This window comes from Callionymus lyra, chromosome 13, assembly GCF_982586985.1.
Source record: "Callionymus lyra chromosome 13, fCalLyr1.hap1.1, whole genome shotgun sequence".
Classification (NCBI taxonomy): Eukaryota; Metazoa; Chordata; class Actinopteri; order Syngnathiformes; family Callionymidae; genus Callionymus; species Callionymus lyra.
In genome coordinates, this window is record NC_141830.1 from 9,385,225 (window position 1) to 9,406,757 (window position 21,533).

General features: G+C 36.0%; 1 protein-coding gene across 2 annotated transcripts in view; it reads left to right on the forward strand.

Moving 5' to 3' along the window:
• Positions 1-456: 456 nt before the first annotated feature.
• vps13b (vacuolar protein sorting 13 homolog B) overlaps positions 457-21,533 on the forward strand; it is a 304,204-nt gene continuing 283,127 nt past the window's right edge. For both annotated transcript variants that reach the window (XM_087805873.1, XM_087805872.1), the window contains exons 1-4: positions 457-581; positions 962-1,120; positions 2,839-2,982; positions 17,882-17,999. In XM_087805873.1, coding sequence (XP_087661999.1) covers positions 974-1,120; positions 2,839-2,982; positions 17,882-17,999 — 409 coding nt within the window. In that variant the 5' untranslated portion in view covers positions 457-581; positions 962-973. The remainder of the gene's footprint in view (positions 582-961; positions 1,121-2,838; positions 2,983-17,881; positions 18,000-21,533) is intronic.

The following is a 21,533-nucleotide window of genomic DNA, read 5'->3' on the forward strand; positions in this document are numbered from 1 at the left end:
AAGAGATATAGCGTTTAAAATGTAGAATTTTCGCTAAAACGCAAGTGTACTTCCCTATAAGGGCATGTGGGCGTATACAAAGAAATGACGTCGCAAGATGCCTTCTCGTGCTCGCTGTAAATTTCGGTTCCATATCTGTAAAGACGTTACAAAACAGGTGAAGTAAAGGGATAAAGCGGCGATTTATATATTTAAACTTAATATTAGTTAATTGATCAATAATTAAAAAATAAAATAAAAACACAACAAGCAATAAACAATAACATGAATTATCATAAGCAGCTTCTCAGTGGATTGTTTTTACACATAATTACAAATGTATTAGTTCTATAAAGACTATTTAAGTTTACTGGAAAAAGTACGATTAATCCAGTTTAAAAATTAATAATACCAACGCGACGCAACACAGAACCCTTACTTTTTTCCCCCTGAAGACTTGAACGCATCACGAGCAATGCGGAAGTGGTGCTCGTGTTTACTGGTGACGTTGAAGTGTGGTGGCTAGCAGCACTGACGGGATGAATTCCCTACATTTCTCAGCCTTTTAACGGATATAGTCATTGGTTACTGACTCTAACCAAGTAAGGATATTCCATTAAACGTGTTTATGTCATGTGTTGCTATTTTAGTTGCGTGAAGCATGCGAGGCATCACTTCTTTGCAGCAGTTAGCTTAGCTTCCCAGCCAACTCTACCGAGAATAATGCTTATTTTACTCGCATTTATTTAGGAGAAAACTACGATGACATGTATATAAACAGAAAAAAAACACCGTTTGCATAGGAATAAGATACATTTATTAATTCGCTTACATTTAATGGACCAGCTGTTGACAAACTACCAATAACTTTCTAATCTGTTTCGTTTTCTAAAGTTTATAAATGTATTATTGTTATTGTGCACAAAATAAACATCGTGTTCTACCAGTGATGCTCATGGTTTTGTTTTCTTTGTGTGTCTAGGGCTGGGACAGGATGTTGGAGTCGTATGTGACACCGCTCTTGATGAGCTATGTTAACAAATACATCAAGAACCTGAAGCCTTCAGACCTGCAGCTCTCCCTCTGGGGAGGAGATGTGGTCCTCAGCAAGCTAGATCTGAAGCTGGACGTCCTGGAGCAGGTAAGTGACTCCGTCAGGTCATTGGCTGAAATGACGTAAAGGAAATGGTTACTTTATTTTTTAGCTGCAGTTAATATGACAGCAGGAAGCAGAGCTGGAGGTATCAGAGAGGAAGATGTTGAGGTTCTCTTAGGGAGTGACGAAGATGGATAGAATCAGGGATGAGTCGATCTGAGGAACGGCACATGTTGAGATGTTTTGGAGATGAGGTCAGAGAGGCCAGAATGAGATGGTTAGGTCATGTACAGAGGAGGGATAGTGAGTATATTGGTTGTAGGAGGTCCTAGAGGAAGACCAAAAGAGAAGGTTTATGGATGTAGTGGAAGAGGACATGATGTCAGTTGGTGTGAGAGAGACAGAGAACAGGGTTAGATGGAGGAGGTTGGTTCGCTGTGGCGACCCCTGAAGGGAGCACCCGAAAGGTAAATAAGAAGAAATATGCCAACAGGTAAAGCCAGTGGAGTAAGAAGCTGCTTCCAACTTGAAATGTATAAGAAACCGTCCTGACCGACCTGTTTTGGACATGTGGCGAAGACGTTGTTGGAGACAAAGCTAAACAACCAGAAAAGCTATGATTGAAGAACATAGTTCAGGTCATAGTTCACTGAAACTCTTAATTTCATTTCTCAATTTCTACTTACACTTGTGGCCCTATATCACTCTATAAGGGTTGGTATTATTTTTAGAACAATCTGTTCCCTTTAAGAGTTATTAGCGAAAATTCATTTTAATTTAGCAACTCAGTCGTCGTCGTCTTCATCTTCGTCCAAAAAGACATTTAAAAACATCCAAATACCGCCATGATGCTCGTCTGTAACGTCCCTCTTGTATTGAAGCCTCAAAATGAGGAGTCGTTTCCGAAACAACCTAAATAAGTCTGAATATTTTAAGCTAGTTTGTAGCGGGTGATCCCAGGCTATCAGCTCCAGCACGGAAGTCTTTCCTCTTTGAAACGCTTGCAAATGACGCTGATGGTCAAGTAGCTTCTGCTAAAAACAAGCATAAAAAATATAGACTTGTTTAAGTTTATCCTGAACAATTTCTGCATGTCGAGGCTTCAATACAAGATGGATGTTACAGATGAGAATTATGGAGGTATTTAAGTGTCTTTTTGGACGAAGATGAAGACTGAGACAACTGAGCTCCAGTTACTACATTAAAATGAACAAACATTTTTGCCTTTAAATCTAAAAAGTAACAGATTACTCTGAAAACAATCCCAACTCAAGTAGGGCAGTACAGTTACTCACACAAGTGTATAAAATAATAAAATGACATTTGACTGTCACCTCAAAAAATAATTTATAACACAGGATTTGTCACTGCAAATATGTGTGACGAAAAGCCACAAGGTTGAACATTAAATAAAAAAAGGAGAGTGCTTTCATTTTAGCATAGCATTTTTTTTTTAGGAAATTAATTCCATTCCACCGTTTTATTTTTAGATTTGCTCTTTAGGTCAAGAAACTATGTTACTACCAATGAAGCTCTTTTTCAGATAAGTCTACCTGACTTCAATTAAAACGTTTTAAAATTCTAATTTAGCATTTTTGATCGTTCACATACATATTTAAATATAGGTTCAACAGAACTGGGTATACTGTATATCTGCTGAAATATTCTATAGATACTGGTCAAGGCAGATGTAAAGACACCTGTAAATCTTCTCATGACTGACTTTTCTTTTGGTTAACTTGATTGCTATTTTTCTTTTGCAGGAGTTGAAGCTGCCGTTTACTTTCATGAGCGGACACATCCATGAACTGCGCATCCATGTTCCCTGGACCAAGCTCGGCTCAGAGCCTGTCGTCATCACGATCAACACGATGGAATGCATCCTCAAGCTCAGAGATGGAGATCCGGTTGGTAGACCACGTTTTCCATACATTTAAATCAATGCTGTTATTGGGCGGATCTAAGAATGAGTTAAGCACATATTTAGTATATAAGGATTTTAAAATAATGTGTGCTGTTTATTGGTTAAACTGTTTTTACAAATGTACATTTTTAAAGTGTGGTAGAACAGTTATAATCAAACAGGTTATCAAGATATATAGTGTTAATTCGAAAATGGCTTACATACATAGAAATAACAAAATATTATTATAAAAAGGAGATTTACATTATTATGTCATACTCTATCACCAATCCAGTGAGTGGATCAAATTTACATGCTGTAAAAAAGAAAACTATTATTATAAAAAAATTACAATAGAAGTTTTTTCTTGTGTTTTCTCAGGGTCAAAGTGACCCAAATGTATTTGCTCTTGACCCCTTGACCCAAAAGCAGCACAAAGGATAAATTACTCTTTTTCCCAAAAGGGTTAAGGGGACATCGCTCATTACGCTACTGTGCAGGGTCTTTTTCACACCTTTTGGATGGCAAAGTTTTAAAATAAAATAAATAAATTAAAACTTTTTAATCTCCAAGTGCAGTGAAAGTTTTCTCACCGAAACACAGGAGATAAAAAACAAGTTTTCTAAATGTTAACATAACCAGGGCCTACTGGGACATCGATGTAACATCATAAGAGAAAGATTCAACTTGAGCAATAATAATATTTCTAATAATATTATTGATAATAATTAAAAGTGCTTGATTGTAATAGGTGTGAGTTCCACAGCATTATGTTAGTCATTTAGCTCAATCACCTTGAAGCACTTTTCCAAATTAACTATTATTCACGCATTTCTAAAATACTTTCACTTGACGTATAAAGAATTATCTTAGTTGTGTAGATTTACTATTGAAAGTTTCCACACACACATTTCTCAGTTGTTCTTACTCCTATGTAACATAGTTTATTCAGACATGTACCACAAGTTCACTCAGCCCGAAATGTTTATAATTGACCTCTGAACTTTAGATAATTAGGCTGGAAACGAATCATGTTCTTACAAGAAAAGGAAATGAGTTTTTAATGCGCATCATACAGCAATTTGTCGATGGTGTATTTCGTATTTCGTCATTTTAAAAACATTTCTTTAAATGCCATTTCATCTTTCTTCTGGCAAATTCATACAATGGCTTGACTGTGAGAAAAGGCGTGTGTCTTTGCACAAGTCTTCCAAAGTCTGGGTTATATTTATAAGGGGGCTTTTCTCTAAGGGTTTTCAAAACGCTTCAAAAGAAATCTGTTCATGCCAAACATATTTAGTCTTGAAGTTGACTACTGAATACTGAGTATTTTTTTTTTTTTGTTACTGTGGCCACCTACGGTTTCAGAGTGTAATGGTTTTTACATTTCTGCTGTCATTACAAATCACACTTTTACTCCCATATGGATAGAAAGAGCCAGCAACTTCACACAGCTGTATCACAAGAATACAAAAAAAATGATTTCCCTAAAAAAAAAAACCTCCATGTTTTGCAGGATTGTGAAACAAATATTATATGTAGCACAACAAGAACAACAAAAACAAAACTTTTTTTTGAAAAAATTCCTAATTCTTTCTAAATCTAAAGGATAAGTTGAGGCTTAACTTAGATACATACTAAAACCCATAGACATAGTAACTTTTAATTAATAGTAAATTTGTGTGACTATGACAATTGTGTGGTCATCTTACGACCAACAACTTCAGTTTGCTATAATTTCAGGTGTGATAAAGATTGCATTTTTAATGGTTCTTCTTAACTTGGTTGACTTAACTTTATTTGTGTAACCAAGCATATTTTCTTTGCTATTTTGGTTTTCCTTGATTTTTATACTTATATTATATTTTCTACTTAAATACTATTAGTCAGGATTCTGGTTATTTTACTTGTAAATATTTTTTTCATTAGGGATGTGTATTGGCAAGAATCTAGCCATACGATATATATCCCAGTACAGAGGTAGCGATACGATATATTGCGATAATTTAGGAACAAGGATATATTTGTAATATTGTCGACTTGACTCTGGTGTTTACAGACCACATGACCTTTGACAGAGTCGTAACTGCTTTCATTTGTTTTGAAACCAAAATATGTCCAAACATCAGCTTTAAAAGCTGCTGAAGTCCAGTGTATCCTCTCATCCTTAGTGATCGCCGGGATCTCATGGGACTTCTTTTAGCTGCGAAGTATGTAATTAGTGTTGCTATCAAGTGGCAAGCTGGCTTAAATCGCAACACGAAAGTGAACAAATGTTGCAAATATTTCTATGGTATTTGTTAAAAAATGTATACAGTGTTGTCGAATATCGATCGCGGAAAAGAATATACAATATATCACCATGTCGACATTATCTAACACCCCTAGTTATCACAAAACTAACATTTTCAAGTCGATACTGTTACTCAGGAAATATCCTATACTCAATAGCATTTTAGTTACTACAAGGATAAAAAAAGACTCCCATCATTAAAAATGAATGTATCTATTAAAGGTAAAAATGCAATAATATCCTCAGTTACAACATGTAACAATTAATAGAAGCACATATTAAATATTTATAGGGGGAAAAAAAGATTGTAAGTGTAACCAATAAAGTGATGTGGCCGTTTTGTAAAAATAAAATTGGCAAGAAGCGAATACAGTGACATATATGAAAATTGAAATGACTAATATCAGTTCTGTAAAATACATGCAACCATATATTCTAATGAAATAAATGGCTACTGTAACTTATCGCTCGGCTTTATGTCTTCAATATGTCTTTGCCAGAGGAAGTGATGGTTGGTGCTGTAGTGAGTTGTATATTTATATATCCAGTAATGTAGCACATGCAGTGGATAAGGTAGTGTCAATCACATACACCCAGAGAATTACGTAAATAAATGATGGATATGTTTTCATTACCTAATGACTGATGAGGTCTGTAGAGTTTGAGTTTGGTTTCGTGTAATTTTACCACCTTATTAAGTCTTTTTCAATGTTGATGTTTTCCCATGTGCAGAGCTGGGAAATATCAGTGATTTTCAATTGGACCGTTCAGCAGAGAATGTAGGACCAGCTTACAATTAAAGTTGACAACATATGTGGAAATATTGGCATATAAAAGCTGTTGCGCATTAAAGCTCCTGTTGAAATTGCTAATATTAAGATGTGATGAATACTTTAAAGGCCTGCAGTGCTGACATAATTGATGTTTTGTATTTATTTAAACATTTAAGTGGATTATTTGTAATTCTAATAAAGAAATACTTATTCTTTGGTATAACTCCATTTTTTTTAAATCTTTTTAAGAGCATAGATATCAATCATTTGAGTCGGTTTTATAGATAAATCCTTATTCTCTTCATGAGATTAGTATAATGGCTTGTCTATGTCCAAGGGATTATTGTGTCTAACAGAAATGTGGTCATGGGGAGGAAAAAGGGTTTTCAGGAAGTCAGCTTTAATGTCTTTATTCTTAGCTTCAGACACATACAGTTTGCTTGGGTTACTTGATATGAGTTTCTTTTGATCCAACCCCTTTCTTAGTACAAAGAAACATGTCAAGCGCTCGACTGCAGATTGAAACAAAAAGCTTTAAAATGATATTTGTGTGTGTGGTGATGGAAACCGGAGCTATTATCTGAACTCATAAGGTCTTCGTTTGTTATACCATATGCCTCGCGGCCTGCATGTCTTATTGAAAGAGTTAGCAGCAAGTTCAAATGTTCACACCAAAGAATTAATATCTGGAAAAATGTTTGGTTTGGTGGTTTTGTCTTTTTATGGTTTCTGGGGGTCAAATGGTCAACATGGGGATATTTTTGCCCTTTTGTCACTTTCATGCCCCCGATGATGGGTCAATAATAAAGAGCTTTTGTGAAAAGTTTTCAGGATGTTTTATCGCTTTATTCGAGGTTTGTATTCGACTCATATTTGAAACCAGGAACAAAAATGATTTTCAATTTTATGTTCTGGCAGTTTTTTTTCGGGGAGGTGGGGGGGTTCCTCTTGACATTTTCAGAACCTTCCCCAGATGTGGAAGATGAGGTGTGATCAGAAAAGAAGTGGACCATAACATTCCCAAGCACTCTTGACTTTTTATGACTCAAAGATAAGGACTTGAGTAGGACGAGGTTTTTTTTTGGTCTGGAATCTGCCTTCTGCTTGATCTTTTTTTTTGTGGATTCTTGTCTCTTTTTGCTGCTGATTTGTACCTTTTAATTGATGCTTAACTTCAAGATGATTGTGGGTAGTTACTACCACAACTTGGTTAGTGCAATTACCTTTCTCATATCTGAAATTTCCTCAGTTAAATAACACATTAGAATATATATATATATACAATTTTCTTCCATCATAGTCTGTTAAGTATGGCTACATTGATGTGTGAGGTTTTTCCACTAATATGGACATTTTAGGAACTGGTAGTTACCTGGATTTAGACATTGACAACTTCAAGTTTAATTCCTATGTGAGGTAACAGCATTATCTGTTATTAACTATTATTTATATATATATATATATATATATATATATATATAAACCTTTACCATTTGATGCAGCTGGTTAGTTCACCAAGTATCAACAATGATGAGTAGGAAGTCGCTTTTTCTAGCTGGATCGAATCCCAGTGATGTAACCCGTGAGGACCCTTGGGCAAGGTCCTTGGCGAAAACATGCTGATCCTCTAAGTTTTCTCCGCGTAAAAGCATCTGCTAAATGACATGTAATGTAATAATCTAATGTAATGTTGACATGTGTGCAGAGCTGACTGAAGCGAAGCTCAGTAGAGATATCTGACTCAAACGGACAGGTCGATAATTCTTTTCCAGACACAAATCCAAAAATTTGGGAGTTCTTGTACAAGAAAGCTGATAAACAAGCTAGCAAATCAAGTACAGTTGTAGCTCAGTGAAGCTCAGCATCGAATTGACATACATTGTGTAGCAAGTGAGTTGAAGTCTGCAATCAATCGGACAACATGAGGATTCTGTTGTGCTTGAGAGTTTTTTTGGGGAAAAAACAAGATGGATCGTTATCCTGCAGTGTTTGAAACAAATGCTTCCCCCCATGCATGTGAAAAAACCTGTTATAATTTAATTTAACATTTTTCATTTCCTTACACAAAGCAGCAATGCTAAGTTAATTGACAGCCCTCTCTCTACCGAAATATATAAATTTTAACTTACCATTTGTTAAGTCAAGCGTTGTAGACATGGTCACGTTTTAGTTTGTATTTTATTTTGATACACAAGAAAAAGTGACTTTCCTTCATCACAAACATTGTCAAGATTCAGAAAAATGTCAAACTTCATTAAAATGATCTTAATAAATGCTAAAAAGCTTTACCACCATAAGGAAAAGCAACAGATACTGGAGGGGTATGAATGGGGTACATCTTAAAAACACAATTTTTTTTGTTATTATTATTATTTTTTTTACATTTTTACGCATTGCCTTATTTGAGGAAGATGATCTTGGTGTAAAATACTAAATATATCTCCCAAATCTCTTGTGATTAACCTTATACTGAACAAAGAAATCCCCTTTAAAGTGGCAGTAAACCTTTGTAAAGTATTTTTTGAGTATGCTTTTATTTTGTGTATTTGGTGAAATCACATTCCCCTAGGCTCTATGTTATATTTCGGAAAGGTTAAAAATTCCGTCTTTTTAAAAGAATGCAAACATTGTCTTTTTTGCATGTAGCATGTTAAAGAAAAGAATTCAAAAGAAAAGCCTCTGGTAGTTTGAAATCAATCCGAACACCTGGGTAATCTCTGTCCCGATGCCATCCGGACGTCTTTCCTTTGATTCACCATCTCGCAGAGAGCAACTGGCTTACAGAGAGTTTAGTGTAATCTGTTTGATCATCAGCTCAGCAGGATCTTGTCTTCAGGACAGAAGAGGTTACATGGTCTTTGTGTGTGGGTTGAATCCGACCGTTTGTCTTGTAGCAAAACCATACTTATATAAACTCGCATCGAATGAATTTGCACAGATCGAAAGAATTAAGCCAACTTCTGCCACTTGAATTGCGTATATATTGGTTAGAAAATTTCTGTACGACGGTATATCGTCACATTTTTTTTTACAAACTATACCGATATTCAACAATGCTGTAACGTTTTCTTTTTTTTCGCTTTCCAATTACACTTTCTTTTTTTTACCCAAAATAAACCAAATTCTTTTTCCAATTTACATGCAAAAATTCACAGAATATTTGGCTTTTAATTGCGTCCTCTGCTGTTAAAAGAACACAGAGATACTGGCAATAACTGAGGACGAGATGATACACCACAGTCAAGTACTCGGACAATACTACAAATATATCCTCGTTACAACAGTATCGCAAACTCTATTGTGATAGGTATGTTACGTATAGTATTGCAAGATCTAAATAAAGAGATTGCAATACTGTAAGAATATGGAAATATTTTGATTATTGCCCGAGTACTTGACTCGGTTTTGCAGAAATAACAGACCACATGACTCTTGATGAAATCGTAACTGCTTTCATGTACATGTATATGTATATGTATATGTATATGTATATGTATATGTATATGTATATGTATATGTTTATGTTTATGTTTATGGATATGGATATGTATATGTATAAATTCAGTGTACACTCATATCCTCAGTTGTAATTTGAAGGTAATTTTTAATTGAAATTCAAAGTATTTATATTTCAATAATCATTAAAAAATTCAAACTTGAAGACCATGTGATTGATACCCATCTAAATACCCATCTTCATGACTAAGATTGCATCTAATTCCAAAAGTTGAAATACAATCGAGACATTTCATCAACGCGTGTACGTTTCTAAATCCACTGATGTTGAGTTAAGCTTCACTGATTCATGCAGCATTTCCAGCCAAATTGCTTCGCTGAGCTAACGTTAGGCCCTCAGTCAGGCAAAACACAGCAACACTAAACGTCACGTCGCTTTTTCCCTTTGAGGTTCCACTTCCTCGTTGGATTATGTTACCACTATTCATCCCGCAGACGTAAATTAAGCCCGGTGGCTCACAGCAGCCCAGTGAGTCAACAAGTGATCAATACACCTCCACCAGGATGTTCTTCATCTGCAGACTAATCCTTCTCTCCGGCCATCCGGACTTCTGCGGCCCCTCAGAGCAACTCATTATTTCCCTGGTGCTGGTGGTGAAAATAATTATCTTGCAATTAGGGCTAATGTTTGCTTCATTGGAGATGAACCAGCCTTTAGATGTTTGCGTTTGTAAAAATCTAAACTTTAACTATACATTTTTGCAATCGTACGGTAGTCGGGTTTGTAAACACGAATGAACAAATACACCTTTAGGGATAGATAAGGACAAACCAATAGGTGTGTTTAAGTGTCGGTACAAAGACGTATCCTTGAGTGACTCCATGTTATATAAACTCCGGGTGGTCTGTTTTCACATCTTACCGTGAGCGCGCTCCATTTAAGTCCACAACACTTTTTTTTTTAAACGTACGTAATGATTTAATCGTCTCGTAGCCAGAAGAAAAAAAACTCCTTCACCTAAAACGCCGAAAGAGCCTCCCTGGGTTTTTGTGTTTTTCAAGTAGTGTGCGGGAATTAGGAGTGTTTTCTTTTATCTCGGCTGGTTTTGGGCTCTTGTAACGTGTGGGTAAGAGAAAAGGAATGCGATAAGAATAATTGCACAACAGATCACTCCATGTTGGGGGGGTGAAAAGAAAATATATATATTTGGCGAGTAGGCACACGGCTGAGTGAGAAGATAATAAATAAACACGAGGTTCTGTTGAAAGGGTTTCATCAGTCTGACGTTTCCCCCAAATGTTACTTTATTTTTCTGCAGTATGACCATTAAGATTGGTTGTTAAGCTGTTTCATAACATTTATGTTTAGGTCGTGTTAATTCATGAGATTAATACAGGAGGTTCCATTTTTAAAACGACTCCTTGTTTATTGAGCTGTGTATATTTATTCACACACTTTTGTCAAATAGCTAAAATACTTTCTAAAAGTCTTTCCAGAGTAGTTGTGGATTTGATTAATCTAAAAATTAAAGTCTTTGACTAGAAAGAAAAATGTTTTTGTTTTTTTTGCTTGCTTACATCTTCATCAAGGATGGCAGTCGTTCAACTGATGTTTTCTTATTTTCTTGCAGAGAAACCATGTTTTTTTAATAAAGACACGACTAGTTGAAGGAACATTTTCTCCTTACAAAAGCAAGCCACAAGAAAACAGATGGAATGTGAAGGTTTAGCTCCTGTGTATGTTGACACTGATAAAGTTGGATCTTAACATGAACTTAAATATGATTTTATTTACCACAAATGATCCACCAATCACTTGAAAAACATGCTAAAAACTCCAAAAAGTACTCATTTCCCATCGTTCCGACCCGATGTATTTGAATCTGTATGTGCGTGCGTCTGTGTTCCATGTTCCCTTCGCGTGGAGTGTTTTATTGTAACTCACACATTGCAGTTATTAGCGATAGGGGGTAGTAGTGCCAGCGTAAGCAGCATGCCTCACATGCTCAGCCTGGGCTTGTGGTTAGCTGATGGAGACATCTGAAGGATCAGAGCCTCTCAGATCTAAATCAGGAACATTGTCTTGCCGGTTTTCCATTCTCGCTTTGTACACAATTTTCACTTTTCAACCCTCTCGCTGTGTCCGTGTATTCTGGCTTTTCTCTGGAGCTTTTTTCCTGCGTGGATCCTTTTACGCCTTTCTTTACTTTGTGTAATTAATGAGGCCATCAGGTGTTTCAGGTGCGGCAGTACCGGGAGTGTAGCATATCTAGCCGTCGGGTGGACCAAAATTTGAACGGGCCCCAATAAAAAGAAAATAGAGACGTAGCGAATTAAATTGTTAAGCTACGTTCCAAATTCCATCACGGCAACCTAGGTTGAAACTAGCCAACATCCTGTCTCAAATCCTTGTTCTTGGCCGTAAATCAAATGTCGGGATTGGAGGTATAACTTAAAACCCCTTTTTATTTTATGACTAAAGACCGATGACCTTTGAGCTCCTACTGAAATGACTTTTAATTGTGTAAATATTCAGGAAAAGATGGCTTTCAGAATTTGTTTTAGGCATGAATGAATCTTTCATTTAGAGATTAACATTATAAGAGAATTATGAGCCACAATACCAGCTGCTGGTGCAGAAGCTTAAGCTCTAGATATAATGTATTTATTTAAGTTACCAGAATAACTACCAAGAGATCCATGGGTGTTTCCAGTCCGCAGTGTCCTTCATGACTTTATTTATAGACCCAAACAAGTTTGTATCCGACAGGCCAAAGTAATTGATGTTTCCCACAGATATATCCAGAATGTGTCAGTCATTCTGACCAAAGAAAATATATCGGGTACAAATCAGACGATATATTCCTCATTGAATCTTGTGGTGGTTTTTAAATTCAATATTGAGCACAACTCATGGAATTTTGGTCAAGAAGTCCATCATCTTATTAGAATAATAGTAATAAACCTGGTCAGATTATTTCAGTACTTTACTGGAAAAAAAAAACAATTTTCTGATTCATAAAAAATGAGAAATGCTGTCAAATTTTGAAGGAAAAAAGTCAGATTGATCACAGGGTTAAAGTGGATTATCTACAGTTTTTACAGATAATATTTTATCAAAACCTAAAAATGTTGTAACGGAAGCTTTGTTACTACATTTTCTGTTGAAATGGGTAAAAAACTTAACAGTTTAACATGATTTGCTGATCCAAATTAATATGTCTATTGCTCGGTTTTGTTCATTTTCCTTCGTCATGGTATTTTAAATAATTACATTTTCATTTAAAATCCATTAGTACCACTTTTTTCTTTCCCCGCCGAGCTGATGGATACGTTTAACTCCGAGGAACGTTTGTTAACAAGTAATTTGAGTTGACTGTGATGAGCTCGGTTCCCCACTGCTTACATTCCAGTGGGATCGTCATCAATGGTTGCAGTAGATTAAGTGTAAAAGAAGTGGCCACATAGCATTTTACGTTACTGGAACCATCCCAGGCCATGACAGTATGTTTATAACAGTGAGCTTCTTTTCATGTAGTAGTTCTTTTGGTGCCAGCTGGAAACCATTCCTATGAGAACGAGTGACTCTTGGATTGATTAAGGGAAGGAATAAGTGGAAAAGTTGTGCACCAGAAGCAACTAAGAAGAAGACAGGTGATAAAAGGAGTCGAAAATTGTTCGAAGTGACATGGTTCTTAACAAGTAGTGTATAGTATAAACCTAACTTTTATTTTAAAATGACTTTTGGAGCTTTATTGTTCTCACTTCAGTGTTGAAGTTTGTGATAAAAGATAAAAGGATACGTATATGAAGAAATCCCTACTAATCACAAAGTTAGTTTTGTTATAGTATAAAAAAGTGTGTATTTGAATCAACTGATGTTTGTTTAAGAGATGTTTTGAATTACATGAGAACAAAGTACGATCGCAATACATAACGTTTTATTGCTAAATAACTCACTTCTATGAGCTGAACCCCACAAGTTGTTGCCCCATGTGACCCCCCCAATGTATTTGTGTGTGAGTGTGTGTGCATGTTCTGTGTGTGTGTGTGTGTGTGTGTTGGAGAAGAGATTGGGGCCTGTCTCTGATAAGGAGCTATTGGGTTTCCTTCATTTATTTTTTCAATCCATAGGCGTTCGCCCTTCACTGCATGGCCTCCAGCCTGCTTTGATGTCAGCATGGGTCTGCCAGCGACCTGCAGAGGAAGAACAACAATAACAATGGCTGTTTGCTCAGCCATGGTCATTGATATGCTCCCATTCATCTGCTGAAACCGTGAAATGGACCAGTTTTAATAATGTTTGGGTTTCTGACAATTGGGCCAAAAATAGATGTAAAGAAATCCCACACATTTCAATGTAGAAACAAGGCTTTGATTTGGAAAAAAAGACTTTATTATTATTATAAATATCAAATAAATAACATTAGTACAGTTAATCATGATTTTTGTTACTTAATAGTTGCAAAGAATCGCTAAAATTTCAAAGTAGAAAGCCTGTTTTTTGAATAGCTTTCGAGAGAGTACTCAGATGAAAACTCAACGACTCTTCCAATTCGCTGACCGGGGTCAGACGTCTGCGGGGTGACAAAGGTTAGATCTGGCTTTTCCTGTGCTCTAACACACCACAGGGGCACACTTACAAACACTTCCTTCTGTGTATTGTCGCTTTGTGTGTCACTTTGACTTTGTGGAAAAATGTATATTTTTCATGACTTCATCATTAACGTCACCCCTGTGTTGAACGTTAATGTACTTCTTAACTAGTCTGATTTCCACAGAATTTGTACTTTGTAAATCTCTACCACATTTCCACTTTGCCTTCATAACCAATCATGCATTCTCTGCCGTAAACGGAGTCATCAAGTTTCTCCGGGCGAGAGGCGGGTGACACCACGGGCAGGTGGCCAGTCCGAGCGCAGGGAGACGTAAACGCCTGTATGGGTTTGTGCTGCGAGGGTAAAGAAGAATGCTTGCACGGAACCCACACAAGCCTAAGAGAGAACATACATTTCCACTCGTCTGACATGGTACCTTTGGCATTGGTCTGATTCCAGATGTCACATGTCACCGGCTGAAAACACAGCATATAATCAAATAACTAAGATGACTCACATTTTCTTACTTTAGTCAGATAAATGTTTTTTTATTTTATTTTTTGCTATATGTATACATATATACATATCCTTTCTTGTTGTTTTACTTTAAAATAAATAATATTTAAAGTTACATTTCCAAAAATGTGAAGAGAAATACTCTATACAAAGCAACATGTACAACAAATCTTAACCTGATGCCAAAATGTTGACACCCCCATGTGCCCTGTCATAACTGTGGATATATCGGTTTACTCTACAGCAGCTGAGGCGAGCTTAGGTGGTCTCTGGACGATCCCTCCGAAAAGGCATTTTTCGCCCCTGGTGAATAGCTCAATGGCCATTGTGACATTGATGGCTCAATTACGCTTAAACTGTAGAGTTATCTGTAGAGCGTCTTTATTTTTACTTCAGCTAGGAATTGCTTTACCGTAAGGAAATATAATCCTGTTAAATTGTATCTTCAGTCTATGAATTTTAAGTGAATTTTTTTTTTAGAATCCCTTATTTGTACCGCGAGGGGAAATTCGGTAGTGCTTTTGACAGCCATTCACACATACTGATGGGAGTAGGCTGCACACCTGCGCCAAGTCTACCATCAGGAGCAATCAGGGTAAAGTGTCTTGCTCAGGGACACAACGACACAAGCTTGTCTGGAGCTGGGATTGAACCTGCACAGTACTGTACATTAATGGTGTTTATAGGCAAGAATCTGGTGATATGATACCTGTCTCGATACAGGGACAACGATACAATTTATTGCGATATATTGCGATATATTTGTAGTACTTCCCGAGTACTTGACTCTGCCATTGTACAGACTGCTTGACAAGTAACTGCTTTAATTTATTTTGAAGCCAAAATATGTCCAAACTTAAGCTTTAAAAACTGCTGATATCGACTGTATCCTCTCGTCCTCAGTCATCGCCCGGGATCATGAGGGATTTCATTGTTCCTTTAGCCGCGGAGGATGCAATGACTGCTGCCAGAAGTTTAATTGCGATACAAAAGTGAACAAACGCTGTAAATATTCACATTTTAATCGGGAATAAAAATGTAATTGTTTCATCAATTAAAGAACCAGGGAAAAAAATTAAACATGATTTGAAAGCAAAGAAAATTGATAGAGTTCTTTCGAATATCGATCGTATCTTGAAAAAATCATCACTATATATCTTAGTATCGATATTTTCCAACACCCCTACTGTACATTCATACTTTTGAACATTTCTCTTTACTCAATAAATGTCAATATTATGGGTTTGTTCTCCAACGTCTTATAAATTGTTTATCAAGATGATGACTTTTACAATACTCAAGCATTGTCTTCAGTATCTAATGTTTCTTTAAAGATGATCTTAACTCCGTCACACCGAGAGAATGAGCTGCAATAGCACTAAAACAAGAGAGCGTGAGGCGAGCGAGGTATGTTATCTATAAATAAAAAGCAAAGGTTTTCCTTTCATAGCTTCTCCAGATCCGATGCAAAAATGTATTTTCTTGTTCATCTGAATAAATTCACTGTTGACACCTTAAATATTTGCATCACATGTCGACACACCGTGACAATGATTCCTTGGTCTCAAATCCCAGGCTGAAGGAAAAGGTTGCACGACTGTTGTAACCTTTAATCAATGCCATACTGGGGGGTTTTGCTCTGTCTTTTCTCCATCATCCTATTTTTAGAATGTTTTTTGTGTGCGAGTTCGATTCCTTTTCTTACCTTTTATGGAATACTTCAGCAGTGTTTTCCCCTACTTGTTTCAGGCCCGAGTCCTCTGTGAATATGATGTATGGGTTTAATATTACATAGCATGTCGTTGATTGTAAGCTGCTTTCCTGGCTGAATTACACGTTTCAGTGTAATTTGTCCTATTGTTATACGTCTGTTTTGTTTCATTTCTTCATCAGTGAGACATGTTTTCTAGCAGCCACAAATGTATTTGAACTCCTAAACAACAAACTTAAGGGCTGTACATATTTTCATGTAGTTGTACTTCGTTGTTCAGTATTTTCTCAAAGCGAAAGGAATACAAATCACAAGATTATTGCAAAAGTAATGACCTTGTTTTCATCCAATCTGGGCAATTAAATATAAACATTATGTATGTGTAAGGGACCGTAAAACCAATAGCAAGAACGTAAAAAAATTGACATTTTCTATGCCATTGCATTTTATAATTAAGCTAAATAAGATACTATTGATGTTTAATAATACATGAAATATAATGTAAAATATTTATTCAGTTAAGTTTAACTGTATGTTCACCAACGTGTTCAAACTGCCATAGTTGTGCACATATAAAATACTTACTTATTTACCTACATAGCAATCATAAATATGAAGTCCATTTTAAAATGTAGTAGTTTGTCCAATCTGAAGAAATGCTGATTATATTTCTTTATTGTGTGTCTCCATTACATCAGTTACCTGACTACATGACGACTTACCTTGCTTATTCCCGTATTAAAATGTGTTTACAGCTGAATATAGTTATTTAAGTTAACGATTTGTTATTGTTTATGATTATTCCTTTTTGGGGAAGAAATTGAGTGGCTTTTTATTCTAACAGAAAAGCAAAATAGTCTCAGCTTCACAAAGTTTTCTACATAAAATTGGTTTATCATAATTTATACACATACAATATGTCTCACTGCATTCCTGGTGTGAACACTCCACTTACCTCTATAACTCTAAACAACTACTAACAAACAAAGTCATACATTTAGTCGTTAATAAGGAAACAAACAAATGATTGATGAGAACACACACAGCAAACACAGTACAAAATAAATCAACACAAATAAATAATAAATATATACTCGCATTAAAATAAAATAAAACAACATTACAAAGTAACATTTAAAAATTAAAAATATTCTTAAAACATTGTTATTCGTGCAGGCTTTTCCCTTATTTTCTGGGACCTGGTCTAGTAAAGCGCTTTACAAATAACCTTACCTTACCTTACATTTTATAGAGGTTACACACAATCATATGATGATGAGATGGAAAATAAAAAGATACATACCACAACAATATTGGTCTGAGAGAGTGTATCGAAACTGGAAAAAAACCTCATTGTCTTTTTTTTTCAAATCTTAAACAAAGCACCGTATCTATCAGCCATTGTGCAGTGGATGGAGGAATGAAAAGAGCTAAAAGCTATGATGTACACTCTCACCTTTAAATTTAATTTAACTTATGCAGATTTTCAGATATTCACTGTATATATTTTCTCTAACCTCACATGTCTGGTTGTTTGTTTATTTTTCGTCGACTAGAACGACCATGAGAGTGGCTCCAGCTCCACCAGTCGCAGCGTCTCAGACAGCTCCAAGGCTGCAGTCAAACCCCGACGCCTCCAGCAGGCTGCCCCCAGCGACCCGGACCTTCCCCCAGGTGAGTGATGGCCCTGAGGCCAGTAAGGCTACACTACCTCCCTGCTCTGACCACCAGAGTTGCAGTAGTTTTTGTGGGGGGGTGGGGGGTGGAAGTTGCCTACTGAATGATGCAGAGATTTAACCGTATCAATGCTCTTGACTTTTTCTGTCATCAGAATAACAATAAAACAGTCAGATGATGACTTTTATCATGAAATATTTGAGTCGTCACCAAAAGATTTGTTCTGTTTAGTTTGTTCTTGACAGCTACTCCTGTGATTCATGAGGGCTACGGAATTTTTTTTCATTAACAGCATGATTTAAGAGTTGGATATGGTCAGTGATGTATCCCAGTATCACTTTAATTGTCTTTTTTAATAAAGTGTTTTAGGAAATTACCTGTTACTAAAGTGCTCTCACTCAACAGAAAAAGTTCCATTTACTCATAGGTTATGAAACACTGCAAACACTGAATATGGTGCTGGAGGTTGTTGGTCTGATACCGTTTGTGGAACCAATTCAGGGAATTTAAAAAAAGTGTTTTATCTCTTTATAGCGTAAATGTTGTAAATATAATCGAAACAATGAACCACATTAAAGATGAGATCTTCGTGATGGATTGACTGTTTACCAAGTCATTTTAATACGAACTGAGAGTTGGAAAAATACATGAGATTTCAAACGCAGATTATGGATCTTTTGTGTCAGGAGTGAACATAAAGCAAACTTCCAGCCAAACAAAGTGAAAGCCTGGCATCAAGGGAGGATCTTTTTCCATGCTTTGAGATGTGAGATATTATCTCCCCCCAGCTGTTAAAGCAGGGTGCCTCTTACCTCAGTCACTCCCACCAGACCAGTTGATCCAATGAGTCTCAGGTGAACATCCCTGTGAGTGTTTGCTTGGCCGTATGTTATCTGTGTTTGCTGCATTTATTATTGTCGTGCTCATATCTTTTTATGTCCATCTGACATCTCTGCTTCATGGACAGTTAATGAAAAAAGGCAACAGAATGAGAATCGTGTGGTAATAAATGTACATTTTACATGTAACTAAAAGCAACAACATTTAGTGGTAAATTCACTGGTCAGAGAGCATTTATATAAGTGATTCTTCCCCCCATCTTTATATCTATTACTACATCTGGCAAAAAATGTGGTGGACAAAATAGTTAGTTTGAAATGGTATAAAATATTAGTAGATCTGAAAGCAAGATTAGCTCAAGTCTATACTTTTATAATAGTTGTAATGGTTTCTGATCGGGGGCCCAGCAAAACATACTTGAAGATGTTGCTGTAACACAAAAGCATTTAATTGACCTAATATTGTCCTTTTAAATTAAACAAGGGATGGATCTAAAATAGAATAGTTGAGGTTTATTTGGGGTGTTAACAAATATCCATACGTAATTATGTTGCAATATTCGACTGCACTGTGACGATTTTATTTTCTAATTTTTGGCTGTGAAATAAATAAATAAATAAATATATATATATTTTTTCAATTTACGCTAAACTTACAACTATATACAGCATTTGCCTGCCGCTAGCAGGCAGCAGTATTCATTACGTCCTCCTCAACTAATTAAATTATTGTGAATTATTTAAATGATTATTCATTAAATCATGTGAGAACCTGGCAATCACTGAGGATGAGAGGATACACTCCAGCACCTTTTAAAGCTGATGTATGGACATATTTTTTCTTTCAAAACAATTAAAAGCAGTTACGACTTCTTCAAGAGTTATATAGTTTGCTAGATAGTTAGAAAGACTTTATTAAAACCTCCTGAGATCTCCTTCGCGGAAATTGGGTTTCCAGCTCACAGCAGACGATAGTTTCATAAAAAGAAGTCACGTGGTCTGTAGATTCTGGAATACCAGAGTCAAGTAATCAACAATACGACAATTATAGTTATGTATATTACTACAGTATCACAATATATTGTATTGCTGTCCCTGTATCGTGATACGCATTTCTCGCCAGATTCTTGTCAATACACACCCCTAGTGTTCATAGAAGGTAGTTTTTTTAATTTAATTCTTCAATTGACTTTAATGCTATACTTGAAATCTCTCTTGGCCTGATGTTGTTGGCAATCATTTGAACCTATTGCCTATTACAAATAACTTTTACTTACTTACTTACTTACTTGTAAAGGGTGTCGACCCATCCTTTATAGTGTTCTTCTTGTGAACGGTCCTGATTAAAATGACATGCGCTTCGATGTAAATGCAGGCAATTTAAGGTAAGTCTAAGTGCTGTGACGCCACTTTCTCCTCAGCGTAGAGAATAAACACAGCAGCTGTTCTAGAATTAGCTCAATGCTACTTATGGATAGAGAATATCCCATACCAGTAAAGACCGGAGATTTCTCCAACAGGGGCTTTTCTCCAGTCTGGAGAGCTGCTGTACCATGCATGTATGCAGCCTTCTCTGATTCAGAGGTGTTAACGTTAATATACTGGTGAATACAGTGTTGACTAATTTAACCTTTTTTTTTGACATGTGAAGAATACGACTCCTTATGTGAATATATTAGTTCAGTTGCTGTATATTTTCCACACATCACACATAATAAAGTGTATTTGTTTTTGGATGGACAATAGTTTTAACAATATATTTGCTCTAAAGCTTGAACTGACTGTTGGCGATGTATCAATTACATTTCTTTATTCAGGAAAGAATTTGTACCACTTCATCAACATTTTCCATTTTTCCATTATCCATAAAAATATGGATAAAGTGAATACAAATTGTAGAAAGGTCCACAACCTGTTTGAACCACGGACCGGTTCAATCTTGGCATTATTTTCACCAACCTGGCCTTTAGAGAGAAAAAACTGAAAAAAAAATTGGGCGAGACCTGAAAAATCCAAACATTAAGTGCTGTTAACTATAATGCTATATCAGCAGAAGCTCTTGGAATTTTCTATATAGAGTTTGTGTCAAAGTTTTTTTTTTCAACCTTATTTAAGAGTAAACTTGGCAATTTTCAAATGATAATAATAATTTATTTTCTATTTTGGTCCTGTATCTTATGGCTCCGGACCAATACCAGGCCATGTGGTTGGGGTCCATTGGTATAAGTTAATGCTAATGTTAAAAGAAAAAACTATCTTTACAGAAATATGTGCAAGGAAAAAAAGATGGTGATATTTGGTTTAAGGGTTGTATTGGGAACTGTAGGGGAACAGCCTGACCTCAGCCCGAGTCACATTAATGCATGCAACTTACACAGAAGCCTCCAACATGTGTCACCAACACAAAACCCATCTACGAGCCAAGCTCATTCCAGCGAAACATCCTGTTAGTTTTGTCAATTAAATTATTCCACTCTTGTCTACACATGGCATTGCTTACTATTAGGAAAACAGTCCTCTAATTTATACAAATACCCTCATCAGAAGGACCATTTATTTCAGCCTAATTACAGGATCGGCCAAGCTCCCTGCGAGCGAACAAGATTCGGGAAACCAAAGTTTGTTTTGTAAAGGTTTATATGTTTTAGCTTGTCATGGCATTGCTTAATAGTGCTTCTGGGAAAAGGAAATG